The 23,216-nt window shown below is 34.2% G+C and overlaps 1 protein-coding gene across 1 annotated transcript; it reads right to left on the minus strand.

Moving 5' to 3' along the window:
• Positions 1-1,955: 1,955 nt before the first annotated feature.
• LIPI (lipase I) lies at positions 1,956-22,339 on the minus strand. The gene is made up of 10 exons (XM_081952485.1): positions 22,243-22,339; positions 18,194-18,564; positions 16,592-16,700; positions 15,647-15,748; positions 12,924-13,013; positions 12,025-12,189; positions 9,079-9,174; positions 7,181-7,292; positions 5,636-5,809; positions 1,956-3,965 (listed from the first exon to the last, which is right to left on the minus strand). The coding sequence occupies exons 1-10, from the start codon at positions 22,292-22,294 to the stop codon at positions 3,869-3,871; spliced, it is 1,368 nt and encodes a 455-aa protein (XP_081808611.1). The 5' UTR covers positions 22,295-22,339; the 3' UTR covers positions 1,956-3,868.
• Between the last annotated feature and the right edge of the window lie 877 nt (positions 22,340-23,216).

Below are 23,216 nucleotides of genomic sequence, written 5' to 3' on the forward strand. Positions count from 1 at the left end.
CATCCATCCACTGATATATTATCTAATTATTTCAATTATTTAGCAATAATTAACTTGACTGTCAGAGGTAGAAACGTTTTTTTACTTTGTAAAATGTGTAAAAAGCCTAACTTTGAAGAGAATGAAAGCAGATTCTATGGAGGTAAGTGAGACTCAGTTTACTTTGGTTATCTACAGTATGAGGTGTTTGAGTCTATGAGTTCAGATGAAATAGGCAAGGTCCTTAGGACTATCATGACATCAACACTATCATGAGCTGATGGTTGTTAAACATCTGGATGCTGCAGGTGGTTTCAAATGCAGTAGTGTTGGCAGTTATGCACATTTATCAATTTGCATGTTACACATTTCATAAGCTGCACTGCTTGTTAGTGTTAGTATGGTACAGTGGTGGGATATGACCGGTATGTCCCAGTACAGCGTACCGGTGCCTGCTGGGAGCACCAGGTACTGTTCCGGTATGGTGCTCCGGAGGGCCCACCCGCCCGCCTGCCCTCCTTACCTGTATTTGAGCTGATCAGGGCTTTTGCACACGGAGCATACGGTGCCTGCGTGATGCTCCACTGAGCAGCTGGAGCATTTCGGACGGTAAGTATGCATGCATGCGCTGCATGTGTGCACGTGGTGGATGCCCAGCCCCATTGCAGCGTACCGGTTGCAATGGGATCCAGAACCCACCACTGGTATGGTACCAGTAGTTATCTATATGGCCCTTCATGGGATGGACTGGGTTATTTGTGGAACTACTTCTCCAATTGTGTCTATCAGTTGTGTGAGATCCAACATAAGTGGCATGCTAGGAGTCCTATCAAAGAGTGTCACTTGGCAAGACCTAAACCACAAACCCTTATATTATGGTACCTTTTCTTTGGAACATCATTCTCCAGAGATTGCCTGGATCTGGTTGGTCTAATGTAAAGCCTTCAAAATTTCTCACCAGGTATGGAGCTTGAAACATACTGTAAATACTGTGAAATGATTATGCTAATGGCTGCTTATGGTTTATTTCAGCTGCTGTTTATATATTGCTATATTGCTAATGTTTTTACTGCTGTTTAGAATCAAATGAACAACCATACAAGTTGAAAAAAGTAACTAACAAAATAAAATTTAACTAGTTATACATGACATTTGATTAAACATTTTCTTCCAAAAATCCAAGTTTCTTTTAGCCTTGTAGTTGATACATCATAATGTATTTCACATAAAACATAGTGCATTTTTGTATTCTTTTTTCAGAAATAGATTTTTATTTGCAATCTTTACCACTTTTTAAATTTTGCAATATTGAATTAACCCAGTACAACAAAAATGACAGCAATTTTTGTTCTTATTGTTATTCAACATGCTTTAAATTTTAAGTTACTATCTGTTGTGGCCCAGCAGCGGCCGGCTGAGCTGTTGGTGGACTCTGACAGCTCAGACTATTATGGGACTGCTCTCGAGGATGAGGAAGAGGGTGTTTGGAGTCAGAGCAGGAACTGGAGAGGCCTGTTGGCCACCAGGTGGCATCTGAGTCAGGGAGCAGTGAAGAGGAACAGAGGGAGGTTGTCCTTGATGTGCTGAGAGGAGAAAGGAACAGCTATGGAGAAGGAAGTAGGGACAGCTGGCTAAGACTCTGGCCCCTCCCAAAGAGTTTATAGGTGGAGCGACAGGAGGAGAATATTTGCAGGAAACAACAGTCCATTTTACTAGCCGTTGAGAAAGCATTCCGTAAGTTTAATCTTGGTTTCTTGAAAATAGTTTTCTAGGCTCCTAACCAAGGGGCGGTTTTATCTATGTAATTAGTCGTGGCAGACAGCCAAGCCTGTGTCTGCATATTCATTGGAATCACGGGACAGAACACTATCTATATATTATTAAGCCTGTTTGTCTGTTTCTAACCTTCAAATGGGTCACATTTTTTTAATCAACATGCTTCAAATAGGCTAACTTACAGAATGCCAGGGCCCGGGACCCATGATTCCTATGGGAATGAAATTTGGGGAAGCTGTGACCACTTCAGTACTACCATACTGCAGCTGTTTCAGCATTGGTGAGCCACAGTCACTTGATTATCGTATTCAATGCTCCATGCTGGCTTCCCAGAAGTCAATAAGATGCTGGAGGAAGTAGAAACTCAATTGTGATTTCTGATGCTCCTTGACAGCTTGTCACAAGCAAAATAGCAGGAAGCATCAGCAGTGGGAAAGTTGGCAGGAAAGATTACAAGTTGCTTGGGTGAGTCTATCCCCTCCACACAACTTCACCTGCACACATATCTTGCACCCTTTCTGAACCATTGTTGCACCCTCCCAGTCAGTGCAGTACCACTTGCAGATCTCTGTGCACCCTTCCTGACTCATGCTGTACCCCCACATTTGACACATTTAAACCTACATACAAATTAATTTTAAACTTATTTGGCATACTACGTCTTCTGTAACTTCAATAATATACTACCTATCTATCATATCAAGTCATTTTGAAGACCAATATTTAAAAATACCCATCAAAACATTTTGCTCCATTGTTAATTAACAAGAAAAAAATATTATCTTGTAGCTCTCACAACTGTCAAACATTCAAGGTATCACTGTCATGTTTCTTCTTTTTTAAAAAACCACAATATTCCCATGAGAAGAATTATTCAAATTAATAAAAATTATACTTCAAAGTCTATATGGATCCTTAATCCTCTGTTAGCTTTTCAAAATTCATATTCTAAGCATCCTTTTGCTGTTAAATAAAAAAAACTTATCCAGAACTTTCAAAATAATAATAATATTAATAATAACAACTTTAAAGATTTCAACTATAAATATTTTTCTCACTTTGCTCTTGCTTCTGTTAAATTCCTCCATCCATAATCTTCATTTTGTAGCAGAGATGGGTTCCTCTGGTAGTGGTATGCCGGCCTGGGTCGCAGGCTGGCCATGCCCATGAACCAGTTCCCCAGTCGCTGCTGTCGCCGCCACCATCTTTTTTTTTAGTTCTGTGCATGCGCAGAACAATTTCCATTGAACTGCGCATGTGTGTGCAGTGCACATCCAGTGCATGCACGCAAATTACGCACACGAGCAAACTGGCAGTAACACCAGATGAAACCCACTCCTGTTTTATAGCTGTGTCTACTTGCTCTAATCTCAAAGGTTATTTCTTGTGCTAGCATCGGGGGGGGGAGGGGGTCTTTTTTAAATTTTATCAATATCCTGAATAGTAGACATTGCTTCTATTGCTTACAATTTTAAAATTATGTTTAAATGGAAATCCCCATGAATTCCCAACTTTATCAACAATTATGTTGCAGGCTTGAATACATTTATTCTTGATTAATTTTATCTCTAGTACATTCATTAAGAAAATTATTATATCCTTGTTTTTCAACTTCACTAGTCTGTACATGTCCTTTCACACAAATGTAAATCTGTGAGACTGTTCAGTTCCATCATAATAGCATCTGTTTATGGTATTTAGGGTTTTTGCTGTTAACGCTAATGGAAAAGTTCCTTCATCTATCCTCAAAACCCAAAACTAATTTCAACAATAGCATTAACATATACATTTTAATGTAGTATGATCCTGCATTTAGTGATGAAGTTATTACTGTTAATTTCAATGATATGTCACCATCATTGTGCATAAGTCTGAAATTGAAATCATCTCAAAAAATAATTCACAACTCTGAGTGCTTTTTAACTAGAAATTGATTGCTAACATATGCAACTAGGCACATGAAAAATGTCTTAATTTCTTTTAAAAGTTCATTCTGTAATCTTCAGAGGTAGTCATAAAATTGGCAAATTAACTTTCTTGAAGGGAGCCAATTAAACTTGTTACCAGTTCATGTTGGTCTTTTTAATTTCTTGCATACAATATCCTGAAATAATCAATTGTCTTGCATATTTATCTCATAGCATGGGATAGGTGTAAAAGTTGTTTCAACATTTTCCACAAGTATTAAATCATATCTACATAACTGGATCCTGTACAGAGAGAAGAAAATATATAATAAAGAAAAGGTGTATTTTATTGTTATCATTGTCCCTAAGTAATATTCATCCTATATTTAACCAGTGCTTTTAAGAGAAACCAGGACTGATTTTCAGTGTATTACCAATATAATACATCATAATATATGATAGCAGATTCATCTCTCGCCCCTCTTCTCTGTTCTTCACAAGTCTATCTTTTTTGTAGTCTTATTAACATATTTTCTTTGTTCTTATTTTTGTATTGTTCTATTACATTTAATTGTTTAAACTTTCTTTTTAATATTATTATTTAACAATAATAATAATATACTAAACCATATCCAAAACAGATGGGAATAAATTTTAATCTTATTTACTCCTCTGCTTTTAATTATTTTACCCTTTAAACTGATCATCCAAAGTTATTTTTAAAAATCCATATTGTACTGTTTCCAAATCATATACTGTATAAAGATATATGAAAACACTGTTCTCTACACTCTCAGAAATGCTTCCCCCCAAAAAAATCTTTTAGAGTAAAAGCCACTGGTCTTTGCAAAAGTCTTTAGGTATCACCCAATAGTCAAACCTATTAAATAGGTAAAGCCCAGAATACTCATCCATAGCTAAGTGTTATAGTTTAGATAAGTGTACCTAAGTCGCAAGCTATCTGGTTGACATTTCAGAACTTTTTAAAATAAATTAAGTGTTGGAACAATTATTTTATTGCATAACCAATTATTTTATTGCAAATGCTGAATAAAAGGGAAATCAATTCTGGGGGAAAGCATTTCTGTTTCAAGCAAAATAATTTTTAACCAGTTACTAATTTCTATATAATATGCACCAGTCTTTATTTGAGAAGTGATTTCCATGACTGTTCCTAAGATGGAGCAACCAATACAACTATACATAATATATTGATATAATCAAGATTTTTTGCAGTTGTAATTCTGCTTTTTCAACGCCACAGTATATACAGAAAAAAAATCTTTCTAAGACATTTACTGTATAAACAAATTAAAAAGATAGTAAGAATATATTCCTTCTCTAGGTTTTCTCAACTTCTAAGCTAAACTGTTGGCAATCATTAATGTAATTCTTAGAATATTAGCTTACATCTATATATTTTCTATCTAATTGTGTTCTAATTTTGTACAGATTTTAAAACTTGTTTAAATTAGTATTATTAGAGTACCTATACTCACATGGCAGACACCCTACTGAAAATATTCCCCTCAGATCAGAGGTGGGTCGCTACCAGTTTCCACCAGTTCGGGAAAACTAGTAGTGGAAATTGTGTCTTGATCGCTGAACCGGTAGGGGCGGCAGGCTCGCCATGCCCCCGAACCGGTTCCCCTGTCGCCGCATGTTTTTTTTTGACATTTTTTATGTTCTGCGCATGCACAGACCTATTTACAGGCAATGCGCACATCCGCAGAGCAAATTGCATTCACCGAACTGGCAGTAATGCTGGCAGAAACCCATCTCTGCCTCATATGTAGTTTTAGCAAATTCTGTACTCATTTTCTGCTTCAGTTGTAAAAAACAGTGCCTTCAATAAAAACTATTCTGTCATCTGTAAGTGCTATCATTGAGCAACAGGATTTGTGGTTCAGCTATCTTTTCTTAAATTCTTTTTCCATATCATGAAGTTATCACAAAATGACAATCTGTGTTACCTTTCTGGATATGAAAGAGATTTTAATCTCATTTCGAGAACTCTAAGCTTGTACTTGGGGCCTACTGTACTCCTTGTAGAAAATGTCAAAGCAATTGCTGAAATGTTTCCAAAATCCAGATAAAATCCAGCAAGTATCTTTGCTTGCCTATATTGTTGAAATACAGCGGCATCACTAAAGAAGAAGAAAAAAGAACTATTCAGTGTATGCCCCTTTATAAAATAATGTGTCATGCAATGGGTTTCAAACATTGTTAAAAAACAAACCAGAACAGAATATACAAACGACTATAAACCTTGGTCAAGGCAGAAGCAGCAAGAAATATATTTTGACAAGTGGATTCTCAAATATATCCAGTATAGATTGTAACAGCACTGTGGACTGATCTACGAAAGATCTTATTATACCTTAAGCCTGTTCAGCTGAACAAACAAAATTAGCCATTTATTTGTCCACGAGAGATCAGAAGCAGTGGTGGGATTCAAAATTTTTTACAATACTATAAATACCTTGTATTTATATAGTAATTTATATAGTAATTTTACAAATACCTTGTATTTACATAATAGCAATTTCTGAATTTGCATGTACTGATATAAACTTATGCAAATTGAATGCAAACACTCTCTTTATCTCCCTTCTGTCATCTTCCTTCTTTCCCCCTTTCCTCCTGCTATATAACAGGCAGGTAACAAAAATAAACAGCATAATTAGAAAACAGAAAGAAAATCTGACTGAAATAGTATTTACTCAACTTTGTATTCTGCATCTTGCATTCCAAGATCAAGGGGGCTCTACTCGCAGTCACTCATGCCTCAAGGTTGGACTATTGGCAATGAGGCTATCCATGAAGAAAATCTGGAAGTGTCAGCTACTTCAGAATGCAGAATGCAACAGAGCAGGCAGTTATGTGCTTCTGTATAAATACATGTTTATACCTTTGTTTGGCAAGCTGCATTGTTAACCAATCCGTTTCTAAATTCAAGGTGCACATTTTTATGTTTAAAGCTCCCCATCGATTATTTGAAGGACTGCCTTTCTCAGATTATATCTATCCATCCAACTTCGCTGTATAATTTTGTATCCCATCCAGAATCACTTGATTGTGAGGTTGGCAGCTACATAAATAAGACTAATAAATAGCATACATACAATTTCAATACAGATAGTCCTTGCTTACTGACTGCATCATTTAGCGATCATTTGAAGTTAACAACTATGCTCCAAAAATAATGTTGTGATTAATAACTACATTTCAAAGGGTGGGAAATTCCAAAGATTGGGAGAGTAGGAAACAAATAAAATCAGTCATATAATTTCCCATTTTGCATCTGCTTCACTTAACGATAGAGCTGCTGATTCCAACTATGGTTGCTAACCAAGGACTACCTCTATTATGTTTTTTCTTTGCATATTAACTTTCAAGCTTCCATTCTGATTCAAAAGACATCAATTACTCATTTTATTAATCTTTGTTCAACTAGTTCTAATTATAGCCGATACTATTTTGCATAAAGAATACCAAAATGAATAAATATATCTCACCTATTAATTTTGGATTCTACTGTATTTCCTGAATTATCTGTTATTTTGATATTTATGAAACCTCTCCTAGTGCTTTTATTCCATGTAATAATATCCAAAGAATAATGATACACTGTGGGAGATAGAAAAAAATGTACTTTTATTTTGATTTATTTGCCTCTTTTTCAGAAAGGAAAAGAAGAATCCTGGAAAGTGGACTTGAGTTTATAGAGCAAAGTCGGAAAGTTATATATCAAGAGACTACTGAAAATGTTCTCAGGCTAGAATGTCAGAATAATGTATATATTTCAGAGCTAGATGCATCATAGTAGGTAACAGTTTCATGCTAAGCCATTTTATTGAAAAATGTACCTCTTTTTAGCAACCTTTTTTATTATACTGAGATTGATCAAAATACACAATTAATGGCAAGATGGAGCAAGGTGAAATAGCAGGTAAAATTATTATCCTCTAATCATGATATAAATCTTACATATGATACCCTTATAAATTTCGCAGATGATACGGATGTCTTTTGCAAGTGCTATATAGTCTGGATGTTTTCTTGTTTTTGTTCTATATTCTACAGTAGCTGCACTTACTAGGAAAATATTTTTTTAAATTATTCATTCTGTATTACATTTATGATAGTAAATGTAGAACATAGCCATATTTCCTAAGAATGAGACATTCAGTCACTTAATTTCCACAACACTGGAAAGATAGATCATTATATAAAATATATTGTATGAAACATAAAGAAAATAGTCTTCTACAACAGGCATGTAAACAATTGAACTGAACTCTATAGAACAATTACATGGATTCTTACAATGAATTAATTTCATTGAATTGAGCTAAATTTAGTATTAAAATTCTTTTGGCTATTCAAATTCAAATTATCACTTGCTACTAAATATCTCTTGTCCTTCGCCTTTAAAAATCACATATTTGTTTTGTTGGGTTCATAATTATCAGTAAAATTCTGTATGCAAAGCAAAAAGTATAGCATTACTTTTATCATATCCAAAATAGCCAATAGTCAATGTAATATTTTCCTAGCCATAAGTTATATCACCCATATATTGCCTCCTTTCTAGAACTGAGAGAGAGTGACTGGCCCAAAGTCAACCAGCTGACTTTGCAAGACTAGAACTCACAGTGTCCCAGTTTGTAGTCTGTGCAATTTTTTGTGGAGTTAACCACTGCACAAAACTGACTATATTGTGATATTGCACAATAGAATAAATGGAAGTCTGGTTTGAAGTATGAAATGTTTCTAATAATATAATGCTATTATATTTAACTTAAATATGGTGCTCTAAGGAGTTACATAAAGCATTCCAAAGCAGATCAATCTTTTAGTCATGTCTATCAGACAGAATTAATGATTTCCAAATACTGAGCTATTATCTCTGCTTCAAGTTCTGTTTAGCTTGCAAAGACCTTGAATGCGGCTATTTAAATATCAGTTGAAAACATCAACACAGACACATACAGAAAGACACACAGCCCTATTTGTAAGACGCACTAGTACCGCTCTCATATGGACCTTTTATAATGCATGATAGTAAATATTTACTAATTCTCTGTTTCATTATACTTCTTTTCATGAAATTCATTTTGTTATTATCTAATATAAATCCATCTCTTTCTCATTTTTATCAGCTCATTTGTCATCCTTTACTAGGTTGGCCAGATAATTTCCTGTTTTTAACATTTTTCTCCAAGCACATAGATCTTTTCAGCATTATACTATTTTATAAATAAAAGTGTAATAAAAAACTAAGTTTAATCAGGGATATGTCAAGTTATCTGGACAGTAAAATACACTGGTTTTTTCTCCTCCTATTTTTTCCATAGCAGGAAAAAAAGAAAGAAAGCTAAAGTAGATGCATGGAAAATAGTTAATGACTTACTGCAAAATGGATCTTTGTCTGAAGTATCAAAGTAAGCTGTTGTCATGGGAGGATTGTTTTCAAGTAAATGATCCTTCCATTTATCAGCATAGTATCCTGAAATTGAAATATATTCAATACAAAATAAAAAGATGAAAAAAATACTAAATACATATTGTTTTATGATGCTCTGTGAAATTAACTTTCCCAGAATATAATAAAAATACTTAATGCTGCAGTTCTATACCAGAAAATCAAAGTTCTGTTAGTTATGAGAAGATATCAGCTAGATTTTAAGTGAATCTCTTGATTAACTCTTTTGCAAATTTCCCATAGTAATAATGTTATTAAGCAATAGCTTCAGACAGCACACTGACATAGCAGCAGAAGCACTGCTACTGCAGGCAGGCAGGCAGGCAGGCAATTGATTTTTGATTGGTAAAGCAATTAGACCATAAATCAATGTGCCACCTTCTACTCTTTTCATAAGTTAGAAGTTGTTGGGAGGACAAGTGATTGATTAGTACTGCATGGCTGAAAGAGAAGCATTTTAGAAATCTTACGAGTAAACAAAGTAGATAAATGTATTGGATTATGTGCTATTTGATCCTAACAAACCTGCTCACAATCTCACTAATCTTGTTTTAGAAAGATCCCACATAATACTACGAATTAGCCAAAAGCTAGGAAGAAATGAAGTTTGAATAAGGAAAAGAAAGTAGTATAGCAATCCTTCTGAAAGTGTGCGTGCTTTTTTAATGATTCATTCAGCAAGCAAACTGACTGATCAGGTTTATATTACAACATCATGGATGGAAATAATGAAACAACAAGTAGATAAAGCACACTGTCAGTGCACATAGGTAATTTGCATGTTTTATTATTTGTCTCCACATTTGAGCAGCTAAACAAATGTACAGAAATAATAACATTCAAACAAGCCATGGTCAGAAGCCAGTTTAAAGTATTATTATTCCTAATCCACTTTTCTAATTTTCTTTTCAGAAAAGCAGAAGTAATCTGTGTTAGTAAACTGTTCATTCAGCTGTGATTTATAATATTACGATTTCTGGTTTAATATGAAGTAAAATATGACCAAGCTGCAACAAAGTCCCAATGGGTTTCTACAACCAACAGAGAGAGCCAAACAATCTTTGATCAGGATGACAAAATATTTAATAATGTAAGTTTCATCATCTTTTATCAGATATATTTCATCAAAATATATCTAGAATATGTAAATTGTATAAATCCATTTAACGGATCCTAGCTTTTATTCACATGATGCAGAATGTCCTCAGGAGGGGAATCTGCCTACTATAGCTGAACACAATCCTTGATGCAGCTTGGTCATGTACCAGTAGGACTTCAAGTACTCAGACATACACCCCGCAAGTAAAATGTGACCAACATACAAAATCAGTGTGTTTATTTGTATGTTTAAGAATTAACACTCAATTCTTTTAAAGCATGATGATAGTGATTTTTTTAAAAAAATATTTCTTTGCCTGATTATTTAAAAATAGTGCACCTGTTTCATTTTTATTTCTTTTAGGATATTTTCAGGCATCTACATATTTTTTTAATTCATCTGCAACAGGAAACTTTATAGATATCCTGTTCTCTTAAGCTATCTTTCACTCTTATGGTGGTGTAATATGGAGTTTTCCAGTTTTGGAAATAAATTTAAGATTCCATCAAGTCTCCCAGCTTAAAAAATACAATTTCTGACTCTTCCTTTAGAGTGTTATAGTTAATAAAATTAACTGTGAAGAATTTGGTCTCCACAATAGCCAAATTGACATTCACCCTTTGATTCTGATGCAGTGTCCGCAACATATGGGTAAAACCTTATTGCATATTGCTTGAAATGGAGGAAATACAGAACATATACATTTTCTTACATGAAGAAAATAATTCTCAACTTTTTCCTCATCATGTTACCTGTAGGAACAACAGAATATGATGGCATCTATAAGACACCAAAATAACTCAATACTTTTACTGTGAAGCAGTATATAAGTCTAAGTACTATTGCTATTGTGAGATATTACAACATTTTTTTGCCTAAAATCTTATATAATTTGGAAAGATAATGTCAAGTTTTACAACAGTTAGTAATGATAACTTGATGTTTTGGAATCTCCATTCTCAGCATTATTGTTATTCCCTCATCACGTGCACCAGGGATCACCTACAATACTATATTAACCTAAATACTAACCTAAAAATAAATGTGTAGAACCTGAAAATAATAATTGTAGTTAATGGAAAAACTTTCTTGGTAATTGTTCCTAAATGACTGTTTTTAAAATGAAGTTAACAGCTAAGAAATAGTTGGGAATGTTTTATAAATGATTCAGAAAGTTGAGTTTGAAAATTAAGATATCTGCTTAGAATAACCCTGCTTAGAAGGGTTATTCCTGTTTAAGACACAGACAGCTTAATGATTAATCGGGAGATATTTTATCTGTCTTTATTATTTTTACAACTAACTCAAGGTAGCAAACATATCCAACACACCTTCCCCCTTCTATTTTCCCCACTAGAACAACTGTGAGATTATTTGAGCTGAGAGAGAATAAGTAGCCCAGCTGGCTTTCATAGCTAAGGCGGCACTTGAACTCATGATCATCTGCTTTCTAGCCTGGTGCTTTAACCATTACACCAAACTGGCTCTACTACAAATTGGAGGTGAGAGTTAAGTGAATATCTCTTGTGCAGTGACTTTGGTACTATATTCATCTTTAATATAATATTTATATAATATGTGTTCTATAGTTTAAAACAGACAAAAACACACATGACTCCAGTTTTCTTGCTCACAAATAAACTGGATATCTTTACTCCTAGAATATTTCACTGTATCAGATTTTAAAAGCATTACATAATGGAATGTTCTGTATATTGTAGAATGCTGTCTAAGAAAGTCTCCATAAAATATTATCTTAAACACATTACTCTTACCTACTATTGGGCATGGGAGTGATTTAAAATTACAGCTCACACATTTTCCATTCCTGTAATCTTTATACGATTCACAAGGATATGCAGTTATATCACACTTATGTTGTAAAGATGACATATACAAAAAAACAGATCTCTGGTGATCACATTTGAAATAAGATGATCCTAGAAGAATCAAAAAGTTAACTCAAGACTATGTAATCATGTTCTGTTTTTCACAAAATAGAATAGCAGTAGCATTTCAAAATTAGCAGTAGTTGCTAGTTAATATTTGAATGGGAGACTCCCCAGAAATTCCTAACTATAGCTTAAACTGGAATTACATTACATTAAATTACATTCTGGAAAAGCCATTTCTATACCGTTATCAAAAAATCCAGCACAGATCTCCCCTTAAAACACAAGAGCAGAGAGTGACTCTTTGCCTTTTACTTCAAAACAGGAAAGCTATCTTCTGCAGTTCAGTCCCCTATTTCTCAGTTTCCCTTTCTGAGTTGTTTATTTTGCTATCCCAGCATTTTCCAAGCAAGGTCCAACTAAGAATACCTAGAGATTTTGTGCAGTTGATTTCTCACCATGTGTTCTAACTACAACAGGGCTTTCTGTCCTTCCTAGGCAAAAAAGGAAACTTACTCATATTTTAAAATTTAAATCCTAGTGTAAACCTGAACAATCTAGATTTACTCTTGTTAATATATAGCACTCAAGAGCAGGATTCAATGAACAGTTTAAAAGAATATTAAAAATTATTGAATGGATAAATCTGATTCTATACAAAATTGTAATAAAATTTTTAAAATACACTAACAGAATTGCCTTCATGAATGAATGAATGAATGACTTCACTACAATTAAACCCCTCAACAAATTCCTATGATAATTAATTTATCTATATTTACCACTAAGTATGGTCTTTGGACATCCGGGCTGATCTATTCCTCCATTTGGATAGAAATCAATGTTTCCCAAAGACTCCTTGAGACCAAAGCCTAACAATGAAATACATAGTGAAGAAAAAATAAATAAACCATTTTAATCACAATTCTCCTGCCCACAAAAAATTAGAGCTTAATCTCTCACATACAGTTGCAAGAAAAAGTGTGTGAACCCCTTGGGATTATGTGGAGTTTTGCATGAATTGGTCATAAAATGTGCTCTGAATGTCATCTAAGTCACAACAATAGTAAAACACAGTCTGCTGAAAATAATACTACACAAACATTAGATGTTGCCATGGTTTAATTGAACATAACATGTAAACATTCACAGTGCAGGGAGGAAAAAGTATGTGAGCCCCTAGCCTAATGACTCCTCCTAGAGCTAATTGGAGCCAGGAGTGAGCCAACCTTGACTCCAATCAGTGTGATGATATTGGATGTGTTACTGACAGCTGTCCTGCCCTTTAAAAACACACACCTGTTTTGGGTTTACTGGTTTCAAGAAGCACTGTCTGATGTGAACCATGCCTCACGGAAAAGAGCTTTCAGAAGACCTACAATCAAGAATTGTTGACTTGCATGAAGCTGGAAAGGGTTACAAAAGTATCTCCAAAAGCCTTGATGTTCATGTGTCCACGGTAAGACAAACTGTCTACAAAATGGAGAAAGTTTAGCACTGTTGCTACTCTCCCTAGGCATGGTCGTCCTGTAAAACTGACTGCAAGAGCACAGCGCAGAATGCTTCATGAGGTAAAGAAGAATCCTAGAGTGTCAGCTAAAGACCTACAGAAATCTCTGGCACATGCTAACATTTTTGTTGGCACATCTACAATAAGGAAAACTTTAAACAAGAATGGAGTACATGGGAGGACACCACGGAGGAAGCCATTGCTGTCCAAAAAAAATATTGCAGCACGTTTGAAGTTTGCAAAAGAGCACCTGGATGTTCCACAGCACTACTGGCAAAATATACTGTGGACAGATGAAACCAAAATTGAGGAGTTTGGGAAAAACACACAACACTATGTGTGGAGAAAAAAAGGCACAGCACACCAACATCAAAACCTCATCCCCACTGTAAAACATGGCGGAGGGAACATCATGGTTTGGGGCTGCTTTGCTGCCTCAGGGCCTGGACGGATTGTTGTCATTGATGGGAAAATAATTCCAGAGTTTATCAAGACATTTTGCAGGAAAACGTACGACCATCTGTCTGCCAACTGAAGCTCCGCAGAAGATGGGTGATGCAACAGGACAATGACCCAAAGCATACAAGTAATTCAACAAAAAAGATGGCTTCAACAGCACAGAATACACCTTCTGGAGTGGCCCAGTCAGAGTCCTGACTTCAACCCGATTGAAATGTTGTGGCATGACCTTAAGAGAGTGATTCACACCAGACATCCCTAGAATATTGCTACACTGAAACAGTTTTGTGAAGAGGAGTGGTCCAAAATTACTCCAGAACGTTGTGCAGGTCTGATCTGCAACTACAGGAAACGTTTGGTTGAGGTTATTGCTGCCAAAGAAGGGTCAACCAGTTATTAAGTCCAACGGTTCACATACTTTTTCCTCCCTGCACTGTGAATGTTTACATGTTATGTTCAATTAAATCATGGCAACATCTAATGTTTGTGTAGTATTATTTTCAGCAGACTGTGTTTTACTATTGTTGTGACTTAGATGACGTTCAGAGCACATTTTATGACCAATTCATGCAAAACTCCACGTAATCCCAAGGGGTTCACATACTTTTTCTTGCAACTGTATTTTTAAAAGGATTAAAAATAAAAAATAATAGCATTAAGATATCAAAGAGCTAAGGATATGTATTACCCAAATCCTGGAATTTATAATTATCACTAAACTACATCCAGAAATTCTAAATGTTTCATTGAAATTAGTCATAAAATAAGGTACTGATCTCTTCAAGGAGCTTGGTTAGGAGATGAAATGGAATCTACAAGCATCAAGGTGATGGCCTAAAATTTGCTGAAATATTTGTTCAAATTACGAATTTGCTTTCAAATTCGTAATTTTATCTCTTAGCTGTAATCTTACGTAAAAGGGAATTTCCTTTCAAATGCCAATGCTAAATTGATTTTTATCCTTTGTTGTTAATATTTTAAAAATAATTTTAATATCTTACTGTAGTCAACACCATCATGAGTTTAGACAGTTAATACTTTTGAACTGAAAAGTAGGATTTTTAAACAAATATTAAAATGTTGAGGTTTATCTTCTGTTCATAATTAGGATTATTACTAAACTCACTGGTATTAGCTTGGTTAAAGTTTCTAATGAACTTAAACAATTTATACCTGTTGTAAGAAATGTATTTTGAATTGATATTTTTAAAAATAGCTGCTCCAATGTGGTACTGTAGTTTAGAAAATAACTTTTTTTGTATCAGGAAAGTCTGCAATTCAGAGACAAATGAAAAAGTTCTAGCTATTATTTTTGCCCAATCTTTAAGCACAAGTCTTTCAGCATATCCTAAGTACCTTTTTGGATTCCAGTCATAATAATTGCATACATCCTGGCCAAAAGTATGTATTTTGAGATGATACTTATTCTCTTATAGATATGTACAAATTCTGTTGGAATCATACCAGGAAGTGAAGTGGGATGAGAGGGAATCATTCAAACACACAATGCTCAAAATCCAAATGTGCAATAATTACCATCAGTATCAGAATGAATGACATCCACAAACTGGGCATCAGTATGATCCAGCCTCTCATTAGCCAGCTTTCTGGCAAACAATGGACCTGCTGGGTCAAGACCTAAAGAGTAGACTCAAAGCAGAGCTCATAAGAAAAATATGCAAGCATTGTTTAAATGTAAATACTATAAGTAACACAAAATTAACAACAAAACAGAGTAATTATTTAGAGGACAAGTAAGCTTCTCATTAGCGCTCCCCTTCCTAACAGTCTAAATCTTAAATGTAGTTCCAGCAATCTAATTAATGTATACTTATGGAGATATTACTAAGGAGACACTAATGAAAAAGACAAGTTGCAATTTTAAATAGGAAGTTTCTACAGTGTGCACACTGATAGAAACATCAAGTTAGAAAACATGACATAACACCATTTTATGAAGAGATTAAAGGTTTGTTCAGCAATCAAGAACTTAGGTCCAAGTTACGCCCATTGGTTTCACATTACACTACTTTCACTTGAGATACAGCCTAATTTGAAGGATGTTTTCATTTAAACCAATGCACTGATATCTCTATCAAACTATACTAATGTATTAGATTTGGAGGGTTTTCTTGGCCATTTCCCCGAGCCATTAGTTAAGTTTATTTTGTGAACTTGTGACATATATCACCATTGTGAAAAGCCCTAAAACTGGCAAGCAGGCATGGCAATGTCTAGAGAAGATCATACATCTCTCAAACAACATTCCTGTGCTTTTCTTGTTTATAGAAATGTTGACACTGCTGAGTTGCACAATCTTTATTTTTCATTTGTAAAAAAGTGTGAAAATAGATTCCAATTGCAATACTTTATATGAAAGAATTGTGCTATAAAACATGCTCCAAATCTGCTAAAACTAGCCAGCTTCTAAAATTCAACCTGGAAGGACTGTTTGAAGTTTATTCAGTTTGTAAGCCTCACCTGTAATTCTTCCAATTTTACCATTATATGTCTTCCCAACAAATCCAGCTATATGAGCCCCAAGGCTTACACCAATCATATAAATAGAATCAACAGCAACACCATTCTCCTGTTGGGTGAAAAGTTATGGAAAGAGGGTTATAGAAATGTAAATCATAGAATATTTGATATAATTAGGAAAGTCAAACAGAATTTATTCTAGTTCCTGACATTGACATCTTGTCAATATGTTATACTGTATATCCAAAGATTTTCAAGAATAATTAAATAAAAATGTACTCTTGTTAGTTTATAAATAAAACTACAAGACATCAGGATGATTTTTGTCTCATTTCCCCCTCTTATACACTACAACAGATTGAGATAAATTTTGTGATAGTGCCACATAGATCACATCCTATTCAGAAGCACTCCAAAATCATCATCAGCTGACGGAGAACAAGAGAGATATTTGTAAGTGGCATAAGGATGTTGCACATTTCACTGTATATAGTTGAACACAAATGAATTGTTTTGTGGAAAAAGAAAATGAAATGCTACTGTTGTAATCTAATCCTGATTAGTGATTGTGTATTTACAATTGTATCATAAAGTGGAGAAAAAGCTTTCAGAAAACTAGCTTGGTTTGTAATACAGTGAAATGAACCAGTACAGACAAAGAAATTTGTATCTATGTATTTCAGTAGAGTAATTCTGATACAACAATGTGGAGTTAGCCTTGCATTGGCAACAAGGCTGCCATCTGAAATTAAATTATTCCTAGGAACAACTACGATATGATAGTTAGTGCTATATATACGGGCATATAATTTATGAATCTTGTTACATTTTAACATTTTTCATGGTTGGAGTTTTCCAGTTTCCCAGCCATAAAAGGAGCTAAAGTTTTTAACACCCAACACCACTTAGCTATACTCTGTCTATTTACATTATTTTCCTATCATAGTAAAATTCTATGATGTCATTACAGAACTTCACAAACAAAAAGCAGCCACAACCTATGTTTGTAGTTTGGAGACTAATTTTTATTTTATGTGTTTTATTTTAAAACACATTTTATTTACAAATAAGTGAAAATAATGAATGTTCACGTGTTACTCTTGCAATGATCACACATCTACAGTTTGGACAACCATTTAGAAATAGCATGTAACAGAACAGATTTATTTATTTATAGTCCACTTTTAATATTTTTACAAATAACCCAAGTTGATGCACATATCCAACACACCTTCCTCCTCCTATTGTCCCCACAACAATGCCCTTGTGGCCCAAGGTCACACAGCTGGCTTTCATGGCTAACATGGAACTGGAACTCACAATCTTCTGGGCTCTAGTCTAGTACCTTAACCACTAGACCAAATATACTTTATACTGTAGTTGTATAAGCACTGCTCACAACAGTCTGAATACATGCTCATGCATTTTCCAAGAATACAAAAGCATTGTATATAAAGTAGATAATGATCCCCTATTACAGCCCAGAACTCTCTATTTTTACAAGAAACAACAATGAATATACAGTACAATCAACCTGATAGAGTTAACTGGGCAAGTAGTTGAATCTTTCCCTGATATCAGTATTATATGTAATTTTCTTACCAACATTTGATCAATAAGATCTGTTAAGATGGGTACTACTTTCTTCGCGCTAGAAACAGCACCAAAATAATTCAATGTTGTTGCTCCCCGATTCCAATCTACTATAATGACGTTGTAGTCTTGTTTTTCAAGCAAAAGATATTTAATTGTATCAATCCATATTGGAGGAGAACCTGTAAATCTATATCCATGGATGATAACAACAGTATTCTTGGTTACATTAAAATGTGTAGAAGTTGTTATATTATGTTCATCAAGAAGCTCAGCACAGTCTTTATTTCTTCGTGTGTACAAAAGCAGTTTCACCTTCAGATCTGTGCCAATCACAGCATTGCCAAAATTAAGATCTGTGAATTTAGGACATTCTTGACCTAAGTTTGTAAAATATAAATAAAATAAACATTTGATTAGTATGATTTTTAAAGATCACATTGCATTTTATTTTTCTGCAAGACATCTATGGAATCTCAAATAAAAATATTTTATTTAATTTTACAAACACAATAAATTCAGACTAGAATTCCTGGTTTATAAAAGACCAAATCTAAGAAGTACAAATTTTATGCTGAAGAGAGATAAACCTGACATACTTGGGCTGAGTTCATCCAATTATTGTTTATCCTTTTTAAAAATATAAATTTCAAAAGCTTATAAAATACTACAGAATAACATCGTTATTAACAAAAAAATTGCTACAAATTAGGGCTCTTAAAATTTTGTTTAACATGCTTTTAAGGAGTAGATCCAGGATTTTGAAAACACTGTAATTTATTTTGCTTGTTCTGGGTGAAAGCAATTCTGATTTGTTGATTCCAGAACATGATTTGAAAGAATTGAGTTCAGCCCTCTCATTACCTAGCATGGGAAATGCATACAAGAATGAACAGGTATAACTAACTCTTTAAAAAAAATATTCAACAGAAATGCTCAAATCTTTGGCATGAGGACTGAATAAACTGCCAAGAAGCATCTGATGTTAATCAATTGTCAAGTAATCCTATCTTCTATAGCATTTAATTGAATGTTTATTTGTATTTTTGGTTTTTTTATTTTTCTAAAGAAGGAAACCTTGTGAAATTGCTACTGATGACATGCAGAGTCTTACATCTTCACCATTAATAGTAAAGATTGTTTTGGAATGTTCTATCTTTTGTAGTACAATAATAGCTCTTGTAGTCTGCAGTCTACCTACCTTTCCACACTTACCCCATGAGAAAAAAAACCAACAAAGCTCCTTCCATAGGGCTTTTTCAAATTAGAAATCATGGACAGTTGCAGAATGACACAAGGTGTGTAAGTACAACAGTTTTTCCCCAGTGTTACAACAATACAATAACTTCAAAAGCACGATTAAAAAAGTTCCAAGGCAACCAAGACGATCACAAGTGGAGCACTTGTTGTTATCTAAACCAATGTTTCCCAACCTTGGCAACTTGAAGATGCCTGGACTTCAAGTCCCAGAATTCCCCAGCCAGGGAATACTGGCTGGGGAATTCTGGGAGTTGAAGTCCAGACATCTTCAAGTTGTCAAGGTTGAAAGACACTGATCTAAACCATCTTTTTCAGGTGACTATGCAAACTTGAAAAATGATGTAGTTGATTGAACAGCTGGTTTAATTTCTCTTGTGGAAACCATGGTTGTTTTAATTGGTAGTGCAATAGAAAGGTGATGTGCTCTCTTGAGATCTGAAGCACATCAGAATCTTAGGCAGAACTTTACTAAACACTGGTCGTATTTTACAAAATATTTCAAAAGCTTCCCCCCCACCATTTCTATGGCTATAATTAGGTTTACATTTACTGTCTGTTATTGAGGGCATACAACTATGAATTAAATAAAACATGGGAACAGATTAAAAATCAGTTTCCAGATTTTTTCTTATTTTAATCAATAACAACAACAAAAATATACGGTTTGGATATAAACCAAGACTTATCATAGCAGATATGTTTCACCAGCTACAACTTTGTCAATTGTTTGTCATTCCTTAACAGTTTCCCATTTCTCAATTAATGTAAAAGTAGTAAGCAAGGTTTTGTAAAATGTGGTAAGATGTATGCCTAGCATGTGTATGGCCTGGGGGTGCTAATTACAAGTATTACTCTTATTTAATGCTATACGTTTAAGAAAAAAAGAGCTTTTGCTATTGACTGATACTCAAGAGATCTCAGGATCAAAAATGCATTGATAATCTGCTGACCCTTGAACAGGCAAACATCTTCCACCATTTTCAATGGTAGTCCCAGATCATCTAGTCAAGCATACTATAATACAGCTTTTCTTTTGCACTCTTCTACTCAGGATGCCTTTGAACACTTCCGTGAGCTTTGACCCATTATCACCAGTATTCTAATAAATCGTAGTTAGCATAGTTGCTCAGATGATTTTACCAACCAACTTTCTCTATATACTACTAGAACTTTTCTTCTTGTAATTGGGCAAAACAGTGCTTCATAGGGCAATAATTTGAACCAAGGTACCTCAAATGGGTACCTCAAATTTTAGAAAACATTTAATGATGTAAAAATTATCATAAAACAATAATGCAGCATAATACAAAATGTCATAAACATTTCTTGTGCTAATCTTCAACGTGGGTTATTTTTATTCTTCCCAAGACCAGCTCCAAAATTCACATAGCTTCAGGGATCCATCTGTAGTTAACATCAAAGCATGCTTGACTGCTGGTTTGTTACACTACTATTTAGACAAATTAACTGTAACTCGGTACTGCTGTGGAAACCTAACTTTTATATACTTAAGCTGTACTAGTGTTTATAGCAGGAGGGGGTCAGGTGTTTAAAGCCAAAGGTCATTTTTACTTTTACTTCAGCCTTTGTCCTTGCCATTTCTGTTCAGATAAGATAATACCTTGAGGCTAAACATGAATACAAGACAACCTGACAGTTAAAGGCTGCATTTGGACATAAATTAGTCTCCTAGCTTAACCTATGCCATTATGCTAATATAAATCAACATCAATACAAAATTTCACAATGCTTTTCAATTAATTCTGTGAATCAATTGGGATTGCAGGTTCGTAAAAGGGAAGCTTTTATTTTATTTGTAATTTATTATAATAATGCATACATGACCCTAAAAACAAGCATCAATATATTCAGTGTAATCTAGTTTTGACTAAATTCCTAAGTACAGATCTTTTAAATCATGTAAACAAATGAACATGTTATGCCTTCTCTAATAGTGTCTTTAGTCACATGTAACATAGTTTAATAAATAAGTCATAATTTATTAGACTCAAAAAATAAACAGTATGGTTTACAAATCAAAAGGATAGTTAAGTTCACATAACTGTCCTTATCTTGGGGTAGGATCAGTGGTGGGTTGCAGGCGGTTCGCCCCGGTACAGGTGTACCGGAGCCAGCCCGGAGCACTGGATACCATTCTGGTACGGTGCTCCGGAGGGCCCACCCGAGCTCCTTACCGGAGTTTAAAGGCTTCTGCACTTCCGTGCAGGTGCATGGTGCATACAGCGCCTGCACGACGCTCCGCAGAGCAGCTGCAGCATCGTGGAGGTGCTTGAATGCTGCCGGCCCCGTTCCAACGTACTGGTTGGAACGGGATTTGCAACCCACCACTGGGTATGATGTCATTCAAATTAATGAATAGTGACAGCAGTACTCATAAGTAAAAAACACAATGCTCAACATGTGAAGTCCAAACCAATAATATGGTTTAGTACATTGTGAATCCAGTGAATAACTTTTCAAACTTACAGTATGTCCTTTTAACTCAAGATATTAGAAAATGTAACACCTTCTCCATGCTTCTGATCTAATGTAAAACCTATTGCATTAAACTGAAATAATGAAACCACATAGAATTAATCTAACAACAAATCTTTATATAGAAATTAAAATATTTTGAATTATTCTACATTAAAAACCTTATAACTCTATTCAGAAGAATTTTTAATTCAAGTTTCATACTAGTATTTAAGATAATGATTCATTATTTCTTTTTAAAATTCGCTTATCTTATTTTTATTATAAAATGTTCAGAAGTAACATTCCAATGGCTTTCTTACCTGCTCTCGCACAGTATGCCACAAAACAAATGAAAAAACACAACCTCAACATTGGGAGTATTCGGAAAGCAGCCTGTAATAGAAGGATGATACTGCTATTTCCTTGTAACATGTTGATTTTTTGCTTAAATTAAACGTCACCAGGCGTTGTACACTGAAGGAAGTACTTGGCAGATTAAAGTCCAGTTTTAGAGTTTTTGCAACCTACAGTTCCTCCTCCCAATTTAAATAGGCGAGGCAGTTTCTTTTCCTGAGGAGTTGTGTATCTTTTAAATCACGAAAAGTTCTTTCCTCAAGGTTCTCAAAACCAGATATTAGACAGCCTTTTTACAGTCTGCTATGAACAGGCAATATTTTGTGGCATATAAAGAGTACAGGAAGATATAATAATTTCCATTTGCCAAAATAATTGATTTCATTTATTTGAATGTTTTTTAAACATCTACACATTTTAATACTCAAAATATAAAAGATGATATAGATATTTGTAAGATTAGCAATTTGGCAATATAGCTTTTTTCCCCTACTTACAATGGTTCTGTATTTTCAAAAAAGCTTGTGGTTTTCTTTTTTAATATTATTTAAATCTGACAACGAGTAATATACGCTTACTAAAGAATGTAGGTATTCCAATTAACATCACATAAGTACTAAAACCAAGAATGATAGAACAGATTATTATGTTGCTTTCCCCTTACAATTCACAGTAATATAGTAAGTCTTGATGCTTTATTTTTTTTATCTTCTTGTTTTGATATATCATTGTTTTATTTTGTATTCTCTTTATGCTATTTCACCAAAATCTCTTGATTTTATTAAATGTATTTTTATATTGTCTCACTAATCTATTTGCATGATTCTTGACCATGTATTTGGCAGTTATGATGACTGGAAGACATTCTTTTGGAAAATCCTCGAACTTGTCAAAAGAAAGTAGCAATGTACCTTCAAGAAAAGAATAGAGAACAATCAAA

This window comes from Natrix helvetica (assembly GCF_964273705.1).
Source record: "Natrix helvetica genome assembly, chromosome: 4".
In the NCBI taxonomy this organism is placed as follows: Eukaryota; Metazoa; Chordata; class Lepidosauria; order Squamata; family Natricidae; genus Natrix; species Natrix helvetica.

Bases quoted from the DNA above. Each gene is read 5' to 3' on its own strand.
- LIPI (XM_081952485.1), bottom strand. From the start codon at position 22,294: ATGTTGAGGTTGTGTTTTTTCATTTGTTTTGTGGCATACTGTGCGAGA. The intron at 16,701-18,193 runs GTAAGAAAATTA...TTCACCCAACAG, and splicing joins ATCTTATTGATCAAATGTTG to GAGAATGGTGTTGCTGTTGA. The intron at 5,810-7,180 runs GTGAGATATATT...CTTCTTCTTTAG, and splicing joins GTAGAATCCAAAATTAATAG to TGATGCCGCTGTATTTCAAC.